The sequence below is a fragment of the Pseudopodoces humilis genome, chromosome 1, assembly GCF_049639895.1.
Source record: "Pseudopodoces humilis isolate 2021_Gansu_Grassland_sample_001 chromosome 1, ASM4963989v1, whole genome shotgun sequence".
NCBI classification, from domain to species: domain Eukaryota; kingdom Metazoa; phylum Chordata; class Aves; order Passeriformes; family Paridae; genus Pseudopodoces; species Pseudopodoces humilis.
In genome coordinates, this window is record NC_142200.1 from 150,149,502 (window position 1) to 150,169,680 (window position 20,179).

At 53.2% G+C, this 20,179-nt stretch overlaps 1 protein-coding gene across 1 annotated transcript in view; it reads left to right on the forward strand.

Annotated features, from left to right (window-relative positions):
* The first annotated feature begins 7,643 nt into the window (after window positions 1-7,643).
* The window catches only part of WNT9A (Wnt family member 9A), a 57,672-nt gene continuing 45,136 nt past the window's right edge, over window positions 7,644-20,179 (forward strand). Inside the window, exon 1 of the mRNA XM_005527801.3 lies at window positions 7,644-7,773. Within this exon, the coding sequence (XP_005527858.1) occupies window positions 7,679-7,773 (95 nt within the window). The 5' untranslated portion in view covers window positions 7,644-7,678. The remainder of the gene's footprint in view (window positions 7,774-20,179) is intronic.

The following is a 20,179-nucleotide window of genomic DNA, read 5'->3' on the forward strand; positions in this document are numbered from 1 at the left end:
GCAAAACACTGTGAAATAAAACACTTTTATTAGCACGAAATGTCCAAAAAAAGTGAAATAACACGGCCGGCATCACCCGTCCTCTAAAAATAAAAGCAAAGAGAGAGAGTTTTCAGCAGGGCTGGAAAATCCCCGACACACTTTCAATGGGTGGGCTTGATGTTGTGGCTACAAAAATATTTCTGCTCAGTTTGTTTCTGGCTGTTTTGCAGCTGAAGGGTTGCCAGATCTCTTGGCTGGATACCCCTTTTCCTTCGGCATTCCGTAAAATGGGATTGCTCATCCCAAAAAGCCTTGGAGGGATGGTGGACTCGGGGAAATGTCCTAGAAATATCCCAACGCTTTGAGCCGCAGCAACTGCCAACAACTTCAGAGAAATTCCTTAAAAAAAACCCCAAAAACTTAATTTTTCTCCAGAATATCAGATTGGGAAGAGCGGGACCGAGAGACAACGCTTTTCCCGTTTTTGCTGAAATAAGTGTGGCTGCTCACAGGACGGAGGAGCACGGGAGGACACGTCCCTGGGGACACTCCTGCCATCCAAGAGCTGCTGGGGAGTGGCTTTGGGAACCCAAAACCAGGCTGGGAAAAGGAGGCAGGAGGAAGTTCAGGTAGTCTGGAAACACCAAGGGAGTTTGGCCTTTTCTTTATTTTTTTTTTTATTTTTTTTTGAGGCTTTCCAGCAACAAATGAAACCAGAGAACAGCAAATGTCCTTTTGGCTCAGCCCGTGACATCCATGGGAGCTCAGTTTTGTTCCCTTCTGAGGGCATTTCACTCCACCCTTTCCAGCCTTTCCTTTGCACACAGGAATATTTTTTTTTATTATTATTATTTTTATTTTTTTTTTTTAAGTCAGCTTGTAATTTGCAGGCAAAAAGGTCATATTTTGAAATATCCAAGGAAATATGTTGATGTTTTGGACCTGCCTTGAGAATACTTTCATTTTTTCCCCGTAGAAATTTTCTCCCATCTTTTGTGCCACCCACAGAATTTAAACATGGATTTTTTGGATATCTTCCCCTGCCAATCTCCATTCCCAGAAAAATCACTATTAAAAAACAAAATGAAAAACCCAAAAAACAAACAAAACCAAACAAACAAACCAAACAAGCAAACAACAACAAAAAATTAAAATAGATAGAGAAAGCACAGCCCAGACCTGTTCCTCATCCACTATTTTTATGAATTTTTTTGATCTTTGCTGTGTTAAAAACTGGTCAAACATCCCATGTCCCTTTCCAGTGGAGCCAATGGAGGGAGGATTTTTTAACTGGAATTATTTTATCAGAGCAGTAATCAATTAGAGGAATTTCCAAAAAAAAACCCCATGCCATGGGGGAATGCAGCACCCACAGACTATGGAGATGGTTGGAAACTGTTAAAAAACTTCAACAAGAAATGAATATGTAGAGATTTAAAGAGATTTCTGTTACCTCTTTCCAAGGTGACAGCAGTGACCACAGCCAGGGACAGCTGAACTCCCAAAAAAACTGGTGTCTACTCCACGCTTTCTACTCTTTATTCTTTATTTATTATTATTATTTATTTTTTCCTTTCCCCTTTTTCTCACATTGTCTCATCTCTCCTTTCCCCCCTCAGGAGCCGTGCACACCCTGCTGTTAAATGGTTTTTTAATGTATGTTCAAGGTCAAAGAGCCTTGACTGGGGCATCTCCCACTGCCATCAGTCCCTGAGAGACAGAGGTGGGTGACCTTAAAGACAGAGGGACAATCACCGGGGCACCTGTCACCCTCGGAGCGAGGTAAACAAGAGGTCCTGGAGGAGCAGAGCTGACGAGGGCATTGGGATATTTACCCTCCCAGTAACCCTTGAGTCTCCCTCTTCTCCCCCAATTCCTGCCCCCACAACCTCAGTTTCTTGATTTCTCCCTTCCAGTCGCTCTCCCAGTGAGCCCAGGAGTGCCACGGCTCGGGAATATTATTATAGATATTAGAATTAATCAGCTCAGAGGAGCTCCTCCACCACAGTGCACAAACCCAGGTCTGTCTCTGATTTTCGTAAGGAAATGGCAATTTTCAAATCGTCCTCACAATAATGGCTGGTTATCTCTGACACCTGATTTTCGTAAGGAAACAGCAATTTTCAAATTGTCCTCCCAATCCCTCAAATAATGGCTGGTTAACCCATGTGTTTTACAGCTCAGGCAGAAGGTGGGGACGGTCCCTGCTTCCGTGGCACTGCTCCTTCAGAACAAAAAAACCCCTCCTGCAGCTCTGCCTCACAGAATTCCCTCATTCCTGCCATGCCTGGTTGTCCTAAAGACAAAACTGACCTGATTTTGCACTGGGATTAATTGCATTAAAAAGCATTCTGGTCCTGACTGTAAAGCCCATCCTTCTCCATGGAATTACCAGTGGAAAGGTGATTTCCATGTGAAGAATTCCTGCCTGGGTTTGCTCGGAGGGGCTGTTTTGATGGTATGGATGTAGGGAAGAAAAAGCTTTGCAAGAGCAGAGCACGACTCAGGAAGGATGTGCACGGATTCAGGAGGCAAAAAAAAAATTCTCTTTTTAGGTATTTTAACAAATAATTTGCCAGCTCTTGGGAACATCAGTGAGAAGAAATGTGCTTTGTAGCCAGAACAAAAGGATTGGACCTTAACAGAAGCAATAAGAGAGAAAAAGAGGATCATGAAAACACTCCAAAGGCTGGAGCCCCTCTGGAGCTGGGAGAGCTGGGAATGTTCCCCTGGAGAGGAGAAGCTCCAGGGAGAGCTCAGAGTCCCTTGCAGGGCCTGAAGGGGCTCCAGGAGAGCTGGAGAGGGACTGGGGACAAGGGATGGAGGGACAGGACACAGGGAATGGCTTCCCACTGGTTGGATGGGATATTGGGAAGGAATTCCTGGCTAGGAGGGTGGGGAGACCCTGGCACAGGGTGCCCAGAGCAGCTGTGGCTGCCCCTGGATCCCTGGAAGTGCCCAAGGCCAGGCTGGACAGAGCTTGGATCACCCTGGAACAGTGGAAGGTGTCCCTGCCATGGCAGGGGTGGCACTGGATGAGCTTTAAGCTCCCTTCCAACTTTTTTATGTTTCCATGATTCTCTGAAGGTCTCTGCAGGCACCTCGAGGTCACTTCATGCAGAAAGGTGAAGAATCGGTGCTTCCTTCTGCTTAACTTGGAAGCAACAGCTTCCTAAATTAGAGGGAAAGGGAAAAAAAAAAAACTCCTAAAAATCGCCCCTTTCTCTTCTTGCATGAGGTACTTTCAAAGTGTTTTATTGTGTGTCCTGTAATCAGCTGAGGGAGGGGATCTCTGAGGGGAGGGGGGTTTAGGGAAACCTCCACCTTGTTGAGGTTTGAGGGGCTCTGCTGCATTGTGATCACCTCGGTGCCCTGGCTGATTCTTTCCCCAGAAGTTTGCCCCGTTTGGGGTAGATTTACAGAGGAGCAAGGGAAAATTGAACACTGCAGCCCAATAACCACGGCTTTGAGTGCATGGATTCCAGAGGGATCCCAGATGGACCTCAGAGGCAAAGCTGGTGGCTCCACAGCTTCTGCAGCAGGGGACACACTCACAATACCCCAGATCCCTCCATCCAGCTCTGCTCTGCATGGAAAGAGTGGCAAAACAGCTCTCATTTGCTTTTTGTTTTCCATGCCACAGCAACGGGACCACTGCCTTTTCTTCACTGAGAGAAGTGGGAAGGGGCAGGAGGGGGGAGCGGGGCCATGCTACTCCTTATTCCAGTGATTTGCACGATGCAGAGGCCTGGGGAAGCAGGGATGCTCCCAGCCTGGCTCTCAGTATTCCAGCTGAAAGGAACAGGCGTGTTTTGGTCACATTTTTACCCCTCAGAATTACTGACCCCAGGAAGGGATGGAGGTGTAACAGCAGCAGTGAGCTCAGAGGTGACTCCTGATGGAAGAGAAGCAGGAACGTGGCTTCCAGCCCATGTGGGGTCACTCCAAGGGAGGAAACACCCTGGAAGTCCACATGATGGTGAAAAAAGAGTGACTGGAAACGCAGGAGGTGTCAGGGAAAGGTTTCACGGTGTGACCCCAGTGGAACAAACGTTGTCCCGTGGGCAGGCGGCGTTCCCGGCTCTTGTCTGTCATTTCAGCCTCTGTCCGGAGGGCAGAGGAATGCCAGGCCTTCTTCTAATTCAGGAAACTGAGGAAGGGAAATGTGAGTGGCTCCTCTCGGAGGAGATCTGCCGTGAGGAAACACCACCAGAGGCTTCTCAGCTATGCCAGGAACGGTCTCGGACACCCAGCCCAGCCCAAGCCTGGTGAGGTCCCCACCTCTCGATGCCTTGCTTGGGTTACTCCAACCTGGGAGTCGCTGCCAAATATCTGGTGGGGAATCCATGCAGGACTGGCAGTGAGGGATGAGCGAGATGAGCTCACGGGTATTTTCCTTCCCTCTCACCCTCCTGTGAGTCAATCGCCCTGCTGAGCTGGAGTCACTGCCCTGGAGAGGCTGGGACTGTGCAGAGAGACCTCCGTGGGCAAAATCCCGAGCTCTCCAAAGGGAATGGTTGGAGGGTGGGTGGAACCCGGTGGTGCTCTGCAGAGGAAAAGAGCTGGAGCAAAGTTCTGGGAGGGAAGGGAAGCCCTGACCAAACGACGCACTGGGATTCCTACAAAAAACACGTGGGTGGGAGTGAGGGCTCCTCCGGGATGGGGAAGCCTCAGGCAGAGCTGAGTCATGAAGCAGGAAAACTTGAAATCACCCTCCAGATCTCCCTGGGAAGAGCCTGCTGGGGTGGACACAGCAGGGCTGGTGAGATCCTGGCACCTGAGCTGCCGTGGGACGGTGGCACCCACAGGACGGGGACACAGGGCTCACCCTGGCACCGGGAATGGGAGAGCAGGACCCCTTGCAGGATACCAGGCTTGGATCCTCACAGGTCCTGCTTGGCCTGCAGGAACATTCCAGAAGCACAGCGGTGGGGCCGGGGCTCGGGGGAGGACACAGGCTTTGTGGTGGTGCCAGACCAGAGGTGACGACAACTCCGGGGCTCCTTGTCCAGCGCAATCCTTGCACCTGGCACCTCTTGATCCCAGAGAAAAAAAACAATTATGACCCTTCGGAACTGCCACTTACGCCACCAAACTCCTTGGGCGCTTGGCTGCTTCCCCCTGGCTCTGCTGGGTCCCCTCCATCCCGGAGAGACAAATTCCCACTCCCGCAGCCGTGGCACTGCGCCGATGTGGCACTGCCCTCTGCTGTCGGTGGCTGCGGGGACACCGCCCGAGGCCGCTGCTCTGAGCACAAACACCGAGGTTTATGTCACCCCAGGGCTTCCTGAAGGACCTGAAAGCCACAAAGCTGTCCCACGGAAGATGCTGCATCCATGGGACCCAGGCATGACAAGCGGCAAAGCCCCGGAGGAGGTCGGTGCCTGCTCGGGCTTCCCTTTTTCCCCGGCTGGAAGCAGAAGTGGGGACTATTTTTGGTGCTGCCTCACTTTGGAAAGAGTCACACACGCCCAGGGCATCACCCTGGGTCCGGCACCTCGCTGTGGGCAGAGAAAATGAGTAACAGCAAGGGTCTCACTGCCTTTCCATGACCCACAGCTCTGCCTCGGGGCTGCCGGGAGGAACCGGAGTTTCCTTCCACGTGCTGGGATCACCAGCTTCTTGGGGATGCGCGTGGAAAATGACTCCTAAACTGCTTTTTCCACCGGACAAACGCTCAGGCAAAGCCTCCCAGTGATAACACGGCTCGTCCTGCCCTCCACCCACAGCCCTCCATCACCTTTTCCCAAGCTGGAAGAGCTCGGGTGGCAGGAAAAGGTCACTCAGCATGAGCCTGGCACTGGTCCTATCTCCTGAATTCTCCTCGAGGAAAGGCCTCTAGATGAGGTTTAAATGAAATATTGCTCTGGCCTCTGCCAGGCTGTGATGGCCCACAGGGCTTCTGCCCCCAGCACCCACAGGGGCTGGCTCGGTGCCGCTTCACCCCAACCACTGGGAGAAGGAAATTGAGATATTCCCAGATAAAGGTGAATCATGTGGATTTGAGGAAGCTGGAATGGACGTGACACCCACCCCAAGCTGGTTTCAGCCCCCACATGCCATGCACGGGTGGATGTGGGAAGATTTGAATGGTGCTTCTCCACAAGGCCACTTTTATTTTGGCGAAAATGTGGCCAGGAACTGGGCTGGGATGTTTTAAACATTAAAAAAATAAAAAAAATCTTTTCCCTTCTCACCCCAGAAATAAACAGAATCCACACAGTTTGCACAGTGCTGGGAAGACTGGAGATGCCCAAGGTCACAGTCAGAGGTGAGAACAAATTCACTGAGCTCCCGGTGTCACTCCAGGAGCTATTCCAGGACAAAAGGCTCATCCCCATTCACTCTCCCCCTGTGTGGCTCCTGAACTGGTTTCTCCACGGATTCTGGGGGTCGGGAACACCGATGACCCCATTCTGAGCACCCAAGGGTCTTGCTGCTCATCATGTGTCACCCGCTGGGCACAGCTCCGGGGTGGGGGGCTGAGCTTCAAGCCCTGGGGGCAGTGGCTTTTGAGATGAGAGCCCAGTGCCAAGTGTCCTCCTGTCTCTGTCCCCATGGGGACACGGGTGGCTCAGCAGTGTGACACACACATGCTCAGGAGGGGAACCTTCCTGCTCTTGGGTGCTGGAATTACCTCCAGGGTGACGACGACAGTGACATCGGCAGACCTGGAAAAACACTGCCAAGGGGTGACATTCAGGGCATTAACTGCTGTCACTCTATTGGGAACAGCGAGAAGAACAACACCAGACTCTCTTGTGAGTTGAACAGGAGAGCCAAGTTTATTATTCATGATCTTCTTTCATAGAAATGTTCGACAAAGTCCGAGAGGTAAAACTCTCATTGGTCATTCAAGTAACACATCACCATCACTGGTTAAGTGTAACATCATCCCTTGATTGTTTCCCTAAACCTGCAAAGGTTGTTGTCCTTTACCAAGGACTGTTTGGATTCTTTCTCATGCTTTCTCAGGCCAGAAGGAGAAGCCTGTGACTTAGTTTCACACAGGCTCTGTTCCCTTCTTTTTGCATTTAGTATCCACAAACTGCTTCCCCGCGGGGAGCTCCGTGTCCTGTCCCTGCACTGCTCACAGGTGTGTGGGTGTGCACACGAGTGTGCGATGCCTGTGCCTTCCCACATCCAACCTCTGCCCAGATGTGGCAAACCTCGCACAGCTGCCCACCCCTGGCACACCCAGCCCTTTCACGACTGCCTGGTTCTTGCACAGCTGCCCAGATGTGGCACATCCACCCCTCGCAAGCTCACCCAGCCCTCGCACACCCCATCCCTGCCCAGCTGCCCACCCCTGCAGCACCCACGCCTTGCACACCTGCCCCTCGCACCAATCCCTTGCACACCCACCCCTGGCACACTCATCCCTGCCCATCCCACCCAGCCCCTGCACTCTCACCCCTTTCCCACCCAGCCCCGTCCCAGCGCCCCGCTATCCCCGCTCCGCTCGCGTTTCTCGGCGCTCTCCCCGCCCCGCCGCTCCGTCCCTCCTCCCGGGGCGCGTCCCCTGGTGTCCCCCCGCCCCTCCGCCGTGTCCCGCCCCCCCTCCGGCCCCTCCCCGGCCCGCCCCGCCGCCGCTCGGGCTCTCGCCGCCGGCCGCGCTATAAGAAGCGGGGCGTGCGGCGGGGCCGCAGCGGGCGCGGCGGGGGAACGAGATGAGCAGCGCCGGCGCCGCTGCAAGATGCTGGATGGACACGTCCTGCTGGGATGGCTCTCCTCCTGCGCGCTCCTAGGGCTGCTCGCCTGCGCCCCGCGGCCCTCCGCCGCCTACTTCGGGTAGGTGCCCCGTGCCCCCCGCTCCTGCTTTTTAACTTTTGCCTGAGTTTATTTTATTTTTTTTTTTTTGGATGCCGAAGGGGTTTTGCGTCTTGCGCGTCCCCCCCGAGGTGGGGATGCTGCCGTGCGCCTGCGGGCACCCTCCGTCCTCCGGTGGGTGCGGGCATCCCCTCCTGCGGGCGCTGACAGCCGGCCCGGGACGGGACAGCGACAGCGCCGTGCCCGCGGCTGTCCCGCGTCCCAGCGCTCGGAGCCGAGCGCCCGGAATCCCCTTGGCTCTGCCAGGCGGGACCGGGCTCCCCGGGAGCCTCGGGGCTGTGCCCCGGGGCCGCGGGCAGGAGCTGCCGGGGGCGAGCGAGCGCTCCGTTCCGCCGCTCCCCGCGGGGGTGCCGCGCACGGAGCGGACCCGCAGCGCACCAGCCGCGGGCTGGAACCCCTTCCAGCACGGGACAGCGCGGAGGAAACTCCTTTACCCCCGCGATTTAAGGGCGCGTTTCCACAGCAGGTGCTGGCGGGCGGGTGTCGCTGGCTGGTTTTTGGGAGGGATCCGCGGGCGCTGCGCGGCCGCCGCATCCCCGGCGCTCACCTGTGCGCGGGGCGGGGCGCGGGCGGCAGGGGGCGCTCCCGGCCCGGCGCGCGCCGCGCAGGTGGATCCCGCTCCCTTCCCGACCCCCGATCCCGGGGGTTTCATCCCCCTTATCCCGCTGTCCCGGCTCTGTCGGGTGAGCTGGAGCGGCCAAATCAACCCACGCCCCCGCTCCTCTTCAACAACGCGGGGCTTTCCCTCTGTGCTTTTTGGGGTGTCGCTGCCTCTTATCCTTAATTTGAAACCATTTGTCCCAAAATGTTGTCGGTTGGAGAGGGGAGTGGGACGCGAGCAGCTGTGGAAGAGGTTTTGTTGTAAGTTTACACAACAGTGGTGATTCTTGCTTATTCTTAATTTTTTTTTTTCTTTCTGCTTCTTTTTTTTTTTTTTTTCCTTTTTTGGGGGATGTTATGTTGTGACCACTGGTAGGAGCCACTGGACCAGCCCTGGAGAATGTTTTAGCAGACTTGAGGTTTTCCCCCCTTCTTTCCAGTAAAACAAATCCTGGTGTTGAGGCTTGTCCATTGCTTGTGGTCTGGCAAAGTTTTCCAAACAGTGCTACTTACATCTTCTGTTTCCAACTCCAGAACCGTTTCACTTCCTGCTGCTGGGGCTGGTTTTCTAAGGAAGCAGCCTGTCCCGTGTGTGCAGGTTTTTAGGGAAAGCCCTTTTCTCCTTCGCAGTGCTCGTGTGTCTGCCGAGGACCACCGGCGCTGTGCAGCTGAATTGTGCCTTGGGGACTGACAGGCTTTGGAAGGAGCTTGGCTGTAACTCCCCTGTTAATCCCTGCCGTGCTGGTATCTGCTCCAGAGCAGCAGGTAACTCATTCCAGTTCCTGCTGGGATTTCTCTCTTGGCTGGTTTTAACTTAAGAAGGGGAGTTCTGAGCCAAGGGCAGTGTCTGCTGTCTGTCCTGTCCGCTTTGGGTTTTTCTCAGTCTCGGTCCAGCTGCTGTTTCTGATTCCAGACTCCCTCCCTGGCAATAAGGAGGGGAGAGGAGATGCTGCCAGATGTGCACCCAGCCAGATGTGCGCTCCAGGGCTGCTTTGGTGTGCAATGGAGTTTGTTTATGCAAAGCATCCTTGTCTGTGGTTAAAGCCCTAGCGAAGGAGCAGCATCTGCTGCTGATCCCCTCTTTGTTCTTCCAAGAGCAGAGGTTGCACTTGCTGAGCTGCTGGGGACACTGGGAATAGTCAGTGCCGAGATCCCGGGTCCTGATAATCTGCAGTGAGATCCCACACGTGTGTGTGGAGGAGCTGAGCCCTCCTGGCTGTGGGCTTCTGTCTGTGCATAAGGAAAGAAATCCCATCTGGTAGAAGCTGGATGTTCCTGCAGAACTCGGTGGCACTGCAAGTGCCCTGGGAAGGCTGGTATTGATCTTTTTTTCTTGTGCCATGTGCATGAAGGAGCTGCTCCAGGTGAGGCAGCACATCTGTTCGATCTGATAAATGTTTGCTAACAGCCCGAGCTAAAACACACCCTCCAGGCAGGGAAAGGGATGCTTATTTTGAGTCCAGGGCATCCCCAAAGCCGGCTTTTGGTGGCCTGCTGGTCCCTCTGGGTGCTGCCATCCCTGTGGAGGAGGTGGTGGGGCACAGAGCGAGGCTGTGTTAAGCAGATGTCACGCAGTGGCTGCAGCTTGGCTGCTCCCTTCCTCGGTCTGGATGGGGATAGGGACAGCTGTGGATGATCCCTTCCCCCCCAGCCCCAATGTCTTATTTCAGGGAAAGAATTCCATGTCTCCAAATGTGTTGCCTGGTGGGGAATTAGTGCCCAGGGACAGAAATGGGGCATGGTTACACGATAACGAGATTGTGTCAGCATGGAGTTATGTCTGTGCCTGTCCCGGGGGGCGGCAGGAAGGGATGCTGGGCTGGGGAGATCATGGCTGGAGGCTACTGCTTCCCTGGAAATCTGGCTCTGGTGTTCTTAGAGAGATGCACAAGCAGCCAAATAGGACAAATGCCCCCTGGAAACAGAGTTTGGGGTGTGTGTGTGTGAGTTAAAGCCGTGGGGCAGGTGGGGCTCTCGCTGTGGTTTTGCTCCATCCCCAAGCTGCCTGACTGGGGGATGTGCCGAAGTTGATGCTCCAGGGAGGGAGGGAGAGATTTTCCCTTTTTCTGAGGGGAATTCTGGCAGACTGGGTGTTGCTGCCCTCCTCCCTGGAGCAGGTGCCAGCATCACCTGGGGCTGCTAACCCAGCTGGGGATGCCGGTGCGCAGCACGGAGCAGAGCCGAGACCCTGCAGGCACCTGCTCAGGAGGGATTCTGAGGGGTTTGGCTCAGCCCTAACTCCTGGGAAACAGCTGGAGCAGCCTGGCTGCAGAGATGTGGTGATGCTACAGCTCCAAAACCTTGCCTGATAAAAAACTTCTTGACAGGGAGAAGAAAGCACATCTACAAAACCGAGCGCAGCCCTGCTGCCTTTTTGTGTGCTTAGAGCTGCCCCTCGGGAGGAGGATGATGACGGTGGTGGCTGGATTTTGGGGTAGGATGACTGTGGGAGAGGCCGAGCCTGCACCAGAGGGGGAGGCATTGCCTCGGGATCGGTGTCAGCCTGCTGGGATGCGCCCAGAAGTGAGGCTGCTTCTGTGTCCAGCCACGGCCTCTGCAGCTGGGCTGGCTGAACGCTGATTTGCACCGTATTCCAACTGGCTGCTGGGGGGAGCTTGGAGCAGCCCCAGGCTGCCGGCATCCCTGAGAAAGCATTGCATTTCACTTTTCCTCCCTGCTCTGCTTTCCCGGTGCCTGACACGCTCTGGGTGTGGGCACCTCCCCTCCCTCCCTTTCCTCTCTCAAATGTGGCCGGGGGTGGTGGAAATGCCGGAGCGGCATCTGGGAATTGTGTTGGGACTTGCAGTTCTGGGCTTTGCAAGTGGCAGGTGACAAGATTAGCTGTGCTGGGGTGACAGGGTGGCTGAGGAGCTTCAATTCTGCTGTGCCCTGTGCTGGTGGGAAGGGAAACCAGCCTGTAGGAGCTTCTGCTTTCCTGAGCTGCCTGATCCGTGGATCTGAGGTGACCCAGGCCATAAATCAACCCCCTTCTATTTCTGGGGGTTTTGATGTGGAGTCTGATTCAGTTTTGATATGCCTCTTTAAAAAAAAAAATAAAATAAAACAATATAAATTTTTGTTGGAAGAAGTGTTTCTCCTGCAGGTTGGGATTTGCTCCGCTTTCCCTCTGGGAGCAGAAGGATCCCAGCAGCTCTGCCCCCTCTGCAAACACTTGTCAAGACAGCAGTAATGTTACAAGTGGCTCATGCTTACATAGTGTTTATATTGACAGATTGCAATGTTCTGCATAAATGTAACTGATCTGTCCCCTGCACGCAGGCAACAGGAACCCTCAAATGCTCACAGGGGGGAGAGGGAGGGAGGGGAAGCATAGCTTGCCCTAATTTACCAACACACCACTCCCGAGGGCTGCGCTCTGCGGTTTGGAGTGTGGGAAGTGCGATGTATTTTTATTCCCTTTGGCAGGTGCAGAATAGGTGCCCTGCTCTGCCGCAGGACAGAAACCTCGTCGCTCAGGGTGTGATTTTTGTTGAGAGGCTTGGGAAAGAGCGGAATGTTGGACTCGAAGGGCTGTTCAGGAGCTGTGAGCACTCTGGGGTGGGCTCCTGAGCGGGGCGAGAAGTCACTGCGAGTTCCCGAGCTCCGTGTGGCGTCAGCTGGCGTGTCACCTCCAATAAAAGCACTCCCAGGGGCTCTGCCGCCTGTTTTCCAGCCTGTGGGCCACGCTGGGCGATGACCCGGCGGTGGCAGGTCCCGGGTGTCTGTCGGTGTCACCGGAGGGTGCGCGAGGCCTGCGCGTCCAGCACGACCAGGCCGCGGTGGCTTCGCGGACGCGCCCGCCGGGCTCTGGCGTGTGTGAGATGGAGCAGCTGCTTCCCAGCACAACCCAAAAAAGCAAAACCTGGCCTCGGCTGGCGAGGCAGGAATGCGGCACGCAGGCAAACACAGCTGGAGCGGCCGGAGGCAGCGCCCTCGGAGAGGACGGCTTGGCCATCGCGCCCTGAGCGCCTCTGCTGCTTGCTCTGCCTCTGCCACACGGCTCTGCTGGGTTTAAGGTGCTGGATTTGTGGTTTTTCCTTGGAAAACTGGAAGGATCTGCCTGGTTTGGGAATTGTTTTATGGATTTTTTTTTTTTTTTCCCCTTGCTTTTTTGGAGCTGGGTGAATTGTCAGTGCAGTGAGTCCCGCCTGGCTTCACTCCCAAAGTTGGCCTCTCTGGGTCAACTCAAAGCAGTGTTTAAGCTCCATTCCTTTGGAAAGGGAACCCCAGAGGCAGCATTTGCTTTGTGGGTGCTTGGAAGTGGCATTGGGTTTGCTGAGGTGCCACAAGGGTGGTGACAAAGCTTGGGAACATTTGGGAAGATAACTCTGCCAGACCTGCATCTTCATCCCTAGGGAGCAGGATTTGTCCCAAATCAGGCTGGGAGGTACCTGGAAGCTCCTTCTGCCTACAGAGGATGGAGCAGCATTAACTCAGACAGGAATTAGAGTTTTTTTGGCTTGAGTAGTGGATTGACCACGTTGCTTGGTGTTTTGGAACCACTGCCTCGTGCCTCACCTGGGTTTCCCTCACCTGGGGCTGTTCATCTCTGAACTCAGGTTAATGATGAGTGCTGTGGCAGCCTCCATGTACAAATACTGCATTTTGCTTTTTCCCAGAGCTGTAAATGACACCTTGGAGGGGGGAGATGGGTTGTTAGGAGAATATTGAGTGGATACCTGGCAAAGCAGGAGGCCAGTGACTTCCTTTAGCCTGGCTGGTGATGCAGAACCCGAGACCAGCAATCCACAGGACTCTGGTCTCCTGCTGAAAGGCCTGGTCAATGATTAACTTGATTTCTGGAAGCTGCTGACAACAACAAAAGGGAGTCCAGCCCCACAACCCCAACACAAAAAGCCCCAGAGTGTTTAATAATTAAAGGCCTTGTGCTTTATCGGGGTAATGAGAATCGCCTTAAGGCTTATTCAGTGGCAGGTAATTGAATTAGGCTGTGGGATCAGGAAGGTGGAGCAAGTTCAGTGGAAAGTTGGGAAGACTGCAGGGAGAAGCCTCTGTGATGCTGCTTAGTCTGAATCTTTCTGACCAGAGCAAATTTTGTCAGTTTTTGCAGCTTTCTTCATTTTTCTGTTGGATTAATTCGTTGAGCTGGCAGACTTGGTGTAGTTGCCTCTTGGAGGATCATGGAATGATTTGGGTTAGAAAAGATTTTCTTGTTCCACCCCCTGCCATGGGCAGGGACACCTTCCATCATCCCAGGCTGCTCCAAGCTCCATCCAGCCTGGCCTTGGACACTGCCAGGGATCCAGGGGCAGCCACAGCTGCTCTGGGCACCCTGTGCCAGGGCCTGCCCACCCTCACAGGGAAGGATTTCCTCCTAACACCTCATCTAAACCTGTTCTCTTCCACTTTAAAACATTCCCACTTATCCTATCACTATCTACCTGTATAAAAAGTTCTCCCTAGCTCTCTTGGGATGCTCCATTCCATTCCCTTTTTAAGGGACATGCTGACAGTGTTATTTCTAATAAATGTTGATATTTAAACATTCTTTAAGATTTATTTTTTTTTTTTAGTGGAAAATCTGAGTCAGAAGAAACTGCTGAACTTAAGCTGTTGTGGGGGTGGCTGGGCAGCCAGAGGAGGTGCTGGACCAGTGAGCATCACTGGTATTTCCACAATATCAGGCATTTATGGTCCAGAGCTGCTCCAGGCGTGGTAGGACACGGAAGTCTTGGCTCAGGAGAGCTGAAGATTGCATTTGCCTTCCCTGTCTCCTGTTTCCCCCCTGTGCTTTGATGCCTTTGAAGAGGGAGTTAGGTTGGAAGGGGATTTTGAAGATGTTGAATTGAAATATCCCCACCAGGGGAACCACCAGAGGTGGGAGGACTTCTGATGCCAGATGCTCCATGTAGATCCTCTCTGCTGCAGTTCCATGGGATAATGGAATTATTCCCCATGTGGCCCCTTTGGGGCTTGGGTTCTGTGACCACCTGAGTTCTGCAGAAGAGAAAGGGCTCAACTCCTTTCCTGGTGTTTGAGGAGAGGACTCGATGCGTTAAAAGCATCTTGATCTGCTCTCTCTCAGTTTCTGACCCCGTGGTTCCAGCTGCCTCCTGAGAGACCCTGCTGGGGTGGGGTGGTGCTGAGTTCATGCTGAAACCTTCTGCTAGACAAAAACTTCCCAAGTTCCCAATTTCCAGGGGTGTGTTGGAGCAATCCAAGAGCTCTCCTGGATGTGGCTTTCCAACCTGAAACCTGCTGAGCCTCTGGCTTCCCTCCACGCTGCAGCAGCCCCTTCTCTCTGCAGCCAGAACAGCTCTCTGGTGGCTCGTGGTGTGTGTTCACACAACTGGTTCCTCCACCTGAGGAGCCCTCGAGTGCAGGATTTGTTGTTTGTGCTCTGAAATGGTCTTGGGGGGCCACTGCTCCTCCTGCAGAACGTGGCTGCAGGTTCTGGACCAACCTGAGCCAGGTAGGATCTGTTTTCCTGACTTTTTCCAGAGCTTAGGTCAAGTTGAGACAACCCAGAAATCATTAGGATTATTATTTTTATTATTATTATGGAAAGGGTTAACCCTTTAGAAGCTTTTTTTTTTTTTTTTTGACGTCAAGATGCAAACTCTTTTCCTCTTCTCCTGTTTGTAACTGTGCTTTTTAAGGTTCCTTCAGATGGTGGCTGTAAGTGCTAATGAGCCTTATCTCTCCAGATACTGTCATAAAACACACTTATGAAGTTTATCAGCTCAGCAAGCTTTACATTTTATTGTAATGTGTGTTTGCACTTCCCGAAGTGGAACAGGGAGTATTTTGACTCCATGGATAAACACAGCAGTTACAGGATTTGCTGGAGCTGATAGAAAAATCTATCCTGATTTTTTTTTTTAATTTTTTTTTTATTTCACCCCCCCCCTCAGCTCTTAGCAGGAACTCTCGTTTCAAATGGATCAAGCAGCTCCTGATGGTGTCTGTAGCTTTCCAGTCTGTTATTATAAACCATTCTCTGGGGCGTAATTTTGTTAATTCAGTTGCTGAAGGATTTTTGGGGAAGGGGAAATGATAGGTTAAACTCTTTCTTTTGGGAAGAACGCAGAGGAAAAGCTCTTTTCTCCCCATCCACCACAGGACATGCAAACTCAACAGTGTCTGACAGTAATGCTGAGTCTGGGATACAGCATGGAACACCCAATTCCTGTTGATTCCCAGCAGGCTGGATGGGAGTTGGCAGGAATTTTATGAGCAGATTCATTTGGCCTAGCTGATTAAAATGGCATTAATTGGGCAGCCACATGGACTTCGGGGCAAAACTTGCTCTGATTTCTGCATTTGCCACGCACCGGATGGAGGAATTTCCCAATTGGAGCAAAACTTCCTTTTCTTGGAAAAACTTCTTGGAGTCTTCCAGGGAGTGAAGCAGCAAAAAGGGGCCATGAGGCGTAGCAGGAGGTGGCTTTTTGTGATGTGGAGGGACAGATGATTTCCCCTAGACATGAATGAAGCACTGAACGAGGCCCACAGGGATCTCTGAGTTTAGCTTGAAGCTCTCCCTGATGGCTGCCTCAGGCAATCCTGGGAGGAACGGCCAGAAGTTTAACCAGAACGTTGGTGTGCTGTTGAAATCCTCTGAATTTCTGTGGAACAGCCCCCCCAGCACAAAGAGGGTCAAGTTGTTTTCGAGGCCAAATCCTTCTGGAAGGGGTCAATTGATGAGCAAAAGGAATAATACTCAAAAGCTAACAGCTGGTTTTGGAGTATGCAGGGAGGTGTGTGGAGTCTGACCCCTGGGTGATGCATGGGAGGTGACACAGGTGGGAAAAGCGAATTGTTCTGACTCACAGAGCCCTTGGCACTGGGATTTCTGCTTCTGGATCTTCAGCACCTCTTAACTCTGGCCATGGAGAGACCTTAGAGCTCCTTCTTGCTTAAAGGGGCTCCAGGGGAGCTGGAGAGGGACTTTAACAAGGGGTGGAGGGACAGGACAATGGGAAATGGCTTCCCACTGCCAAAGAGCAGGATAAAATGGGATATTGGGAAGGAATTCCTCCCTGTGAGGGTGGGCAGGCTCTGGCACAGGGTGCCCAGAGCAGCTGTGGCTGTCCCTGGATCCCTGGAAGTGTCCGAGGCCAGGTTGGATGGGGTTTGGATCAATCTGGGATGGTGGAAGCTGTCCCTGCCCATGGCAGGTTCTTCTCATGACTTGGTGGGATTTTTGTAGCCTTCCCTTCCCTGATCCTAAAAGGAACAGCACAGAGGCCTCGCTGTGCCCTGCTCCTCATGGTTTTCCTACAGCAAATTCCCAGTGCAGAGCTCAGAGGGAACCCCTGTTGTCAGCCCCTGCTGAGCTGCTTTGCTTTGTCACTGTTGCACTGTCCTCACTGTCATCTCTTCTCTGCAGATTGCTTCATTTATTTTTTTTTTTAAATTGATGATCTGGTGTTTGGTATTGCAACAGAACAAATCCAGGCAGCTCTGGGGGTGTAACTGCATTTTTTTTTAGAGATTGCAGAAGATTTTAGCTGAAGATGATTCTCTCCAGAGGACCCTGTGGGGTTTTCCAGCTCTGTTCAAGGATCACTGTCAGTGAACTTCTTACCCTCGAAAGTGTCCAAGGTGTGAAGTTTAGTTTTCTGGGTGTTGGATGATTCTCCTTGCCCGTGGCTGAAGCTGGGATTGGGGTGGCTTCATTTTGCAATGTCACACCTGGGATCTGGAGGAGATCCCTGGCAGCTGGCTGCTCTTGGGTGAGATTTTTGGGGTGGATTTACCATTCTGGGCCTTGGCACTGGAGCTCCTCACAGCCTGCAGGAAGGGTCGCTGTCTTGTTTGCAGGGGAAACAATTTTGCTTCTCCAGATTTGGCTTTGGGCTCAGTGTCTCCTGATTCCTGTAGAGAATCACTCAGCTGTGCCTCCCACGGGTGCAGAGCCTCACCTGAGGCACTGGGGAAGGTGAGGGCTCATTAGATGAGGCTTTGAAAATTACTCAGATAATGAAAGAAAATGTGTTTTCCCTTGAGTTGAACATGGAGGGGCTGCTGTATTTTGGTGTTTCTCGGCTTCTTTGCATCCTGCTTGAGCCTCAGCCCATCCTGGATTGGGAAGCTGTGAGCCAGCCCAATGATTGCACTTGGGATGAGCGTCCACCTTGGACTGCATCCACTGGTGTTGGCTGCAGAGCCTCTCCCAGGGCAATCCATGACTCCAGGGGACCTTTCCCAGCTCAGGAACACAGCGTTCAGCTGCTCTGCAGGGCTGCCCATCTCCTCTGACAAGAAACCAAATCCTGCAGCCCAAACCCCTCTGGGGACAGTTCACCAGAACTGATACTTGGTTTAAAAGAACTGACTTGTTTGGCTTAATCTTGACAAAATTCTTTTCTAGTCCTAATCCTCTCCCAGTGTAAGGTGAGATCTTGAAATACCTGGCAAACTTAGAGCTCAGTACTCTCTCTCTGCATCTCTGGGCCTCTCTGCAATCAAAGGTGAGGGGGGTAGGGGCATTTTCAGCCCCTGCCAAAGATAAATCTCCTGCTGGGAGCAAGCAGGGAGCTCTTTCCCAGTCTGTGGTTAACAAGTTGATCTGAGAGGCCAGAGGTGAAGCAGCCACTTGAACTGAATTACAGGGTCTGACCAAAGATCCAACACTTCCTCTGGCTCATTAGCACAGCTGTGTTGCATCCCTAGGGACTGTTTCTATCTTCTGGCTTGTCCCATGTTGACTCTGGAAATCCAGAGGCTTAGCATGAGTTTGGAGAGAGGACTGGAGCTGAAGAGCTGCCCTGGGGAGGGCGTGAGCTGCACTGAGGAAGGCTTTGAGCAGTCCCTGTGGTCAGTGTTACGAGCTGTAATGTCCATACCGGTTTGTGGAGCTGAGGAAAATGTGTTTCCAGGCAGAGTCCTGCCTCTCTGCAAGGTGCAGGGCAGGCTAAAGGGAGAGTGCTTGGAGGGGACTGAGGCCAGGCATAATCCTGCCTGTGCAGGATCAGCTGGACTCCTGAGCTTGCAGAGGGCCTACCAGCCATGGAGAAACAAATCTGATGTCGTGGAGATGCCTTAAAACTGCAGTGCCTGGGGGGATTTTGTGTTCCCGGTGCACAGATGGGTTCAGCAGGGCTGTCCCAGGCACCAGGGGAGGGGAAGGGAATCCTCCCTCAGCACTGCATCCCTGGGGCTGCTCGAGGCTCATGGAAAATCTGAGGGTGGGGGGAGCTGAGCTGACAGCCTGGCCTGGGCTGACTCACTGGGATGAGAACACCTCAGTTTGGGGCTGCACAGGTTCAGAGACCCCTTTACACCGTGGCTCTGGGGGTATTTGTGCTGGGGGCTGGATGTTCCCCCTCACAGACTGGGGCACCTCATGGTGAGGAGTTGGGGGGTGACTCCTCTGCTCCAGAGCCTCCACAGAGCCAGGACTGAGCTGAGCTGCTCCCAGGGATGCTCTGCTGCTGGACAGGGACAGGTCAGTGGCCTTGCCCAAACAGCTGCTCCTCCCTGCCTGTGGGGCTGTGTGTTCTGCTCCCAGAGCTGTCTGGAGGCTCCTTTCGATTGAAGTGGCTCTGCAGCTGGTGTCTGACCTGTCTGGATGTGTTCGGTTTGACCCCGTTGTGGCTGAAGGGAGCAGAGATTGCTCGGGATCTGTGTGGCTTTGGGTGCTTGAGCTGTGGCACCGGGCTGTTCTCACAGTGAGAGGCTCTGAGCTGAGCCAGGGATCTGGTGCACATCCTCTGGCTCTTCTTAGAGCCCCAAAAGGCTGTTGGGCTATGGATTATATTTGAAAGTGCCCTCAATCTGTGCCTGACAAAGCAGAGCCCACTGGGTTGGAGTTTCTCCTCTTGTTGCAGCAATAAAAGGAATCCAAAGACAAATTTATAGGAACCTTCCTGCTGACCTGGTGAGGTCTGAAGTGTTTAAAAGCAGGAAACACCAAGCTTCAGCCCACGAGGTCTGGCTGCATAACAAGATGGGTGGTGCAGGCTTCATTTTCGGGGTGCAGTGTTGCACCTGCTCTCCTTTTCCAGAGCATGGCTGGGAGATGTGTGGCTGGATTTCCAGGGCAGCTGCTGCCCTTGCTTCAAGCACCAGCCACACGTTGCTCTTGCTCCTGTCAGCTGCCCGAGCTCCTCTGTTTGTGTGTCTAAAACTTGAAGGCTGGGAGAAGGAAGAAACCTGACCAGTGCAATGGAAACCTTCAATTCCCCGCGGTCCCAGGAGGAGCAGAGCAGCTCCAGGCTGGAGCTAGGAATGAACTCCGTTTGTACACCGCCTCGCCTCTCCAGGAGGAGCAGCAGCCAGGAAAAATATCAACAGTTCCATTAAAAAGTCTGCTGGTTTGCTAAAGTAGTGGAATAAACATACCTGTAGGTAAAACGGCCTGAACCGCACAGGAAACATTAGCGGGAGCGAACACACGCAGCCTCGCTGCCTCTCCCTGCGGATCTCCTCGATAAAAAACACTGCCTCCATGGCGATGGGGACATCAAACAGCAGCTGGGGGGATTATTCTTAGCTGGGGAAGAACTGGCTTGCATGAAACAGGGGCTCCGTGGTTTCCTAGAAAGGCAAAACCTGGGCTGAGCCTGCCGGGTCTGGAGAGGAGGACCTGGAGTAAAAATCGAGGCAGGATGTGGTTTGGGGTGGTTGATAGCTCTGTTAGATTTTTATTGTCCTTCTTAGCTTTCTGATCCCTGTTTCTGTGGGAATCGTGTGGGGCTGACCTGCTTTTGCTCTGAAAACCAGTGGGAAGTGGGGAAGCACCTTGGGAGCTTCCGGGTGAGCGGGGCAGGTGTGGTAGCACTAAATGGGGGATTCAGTC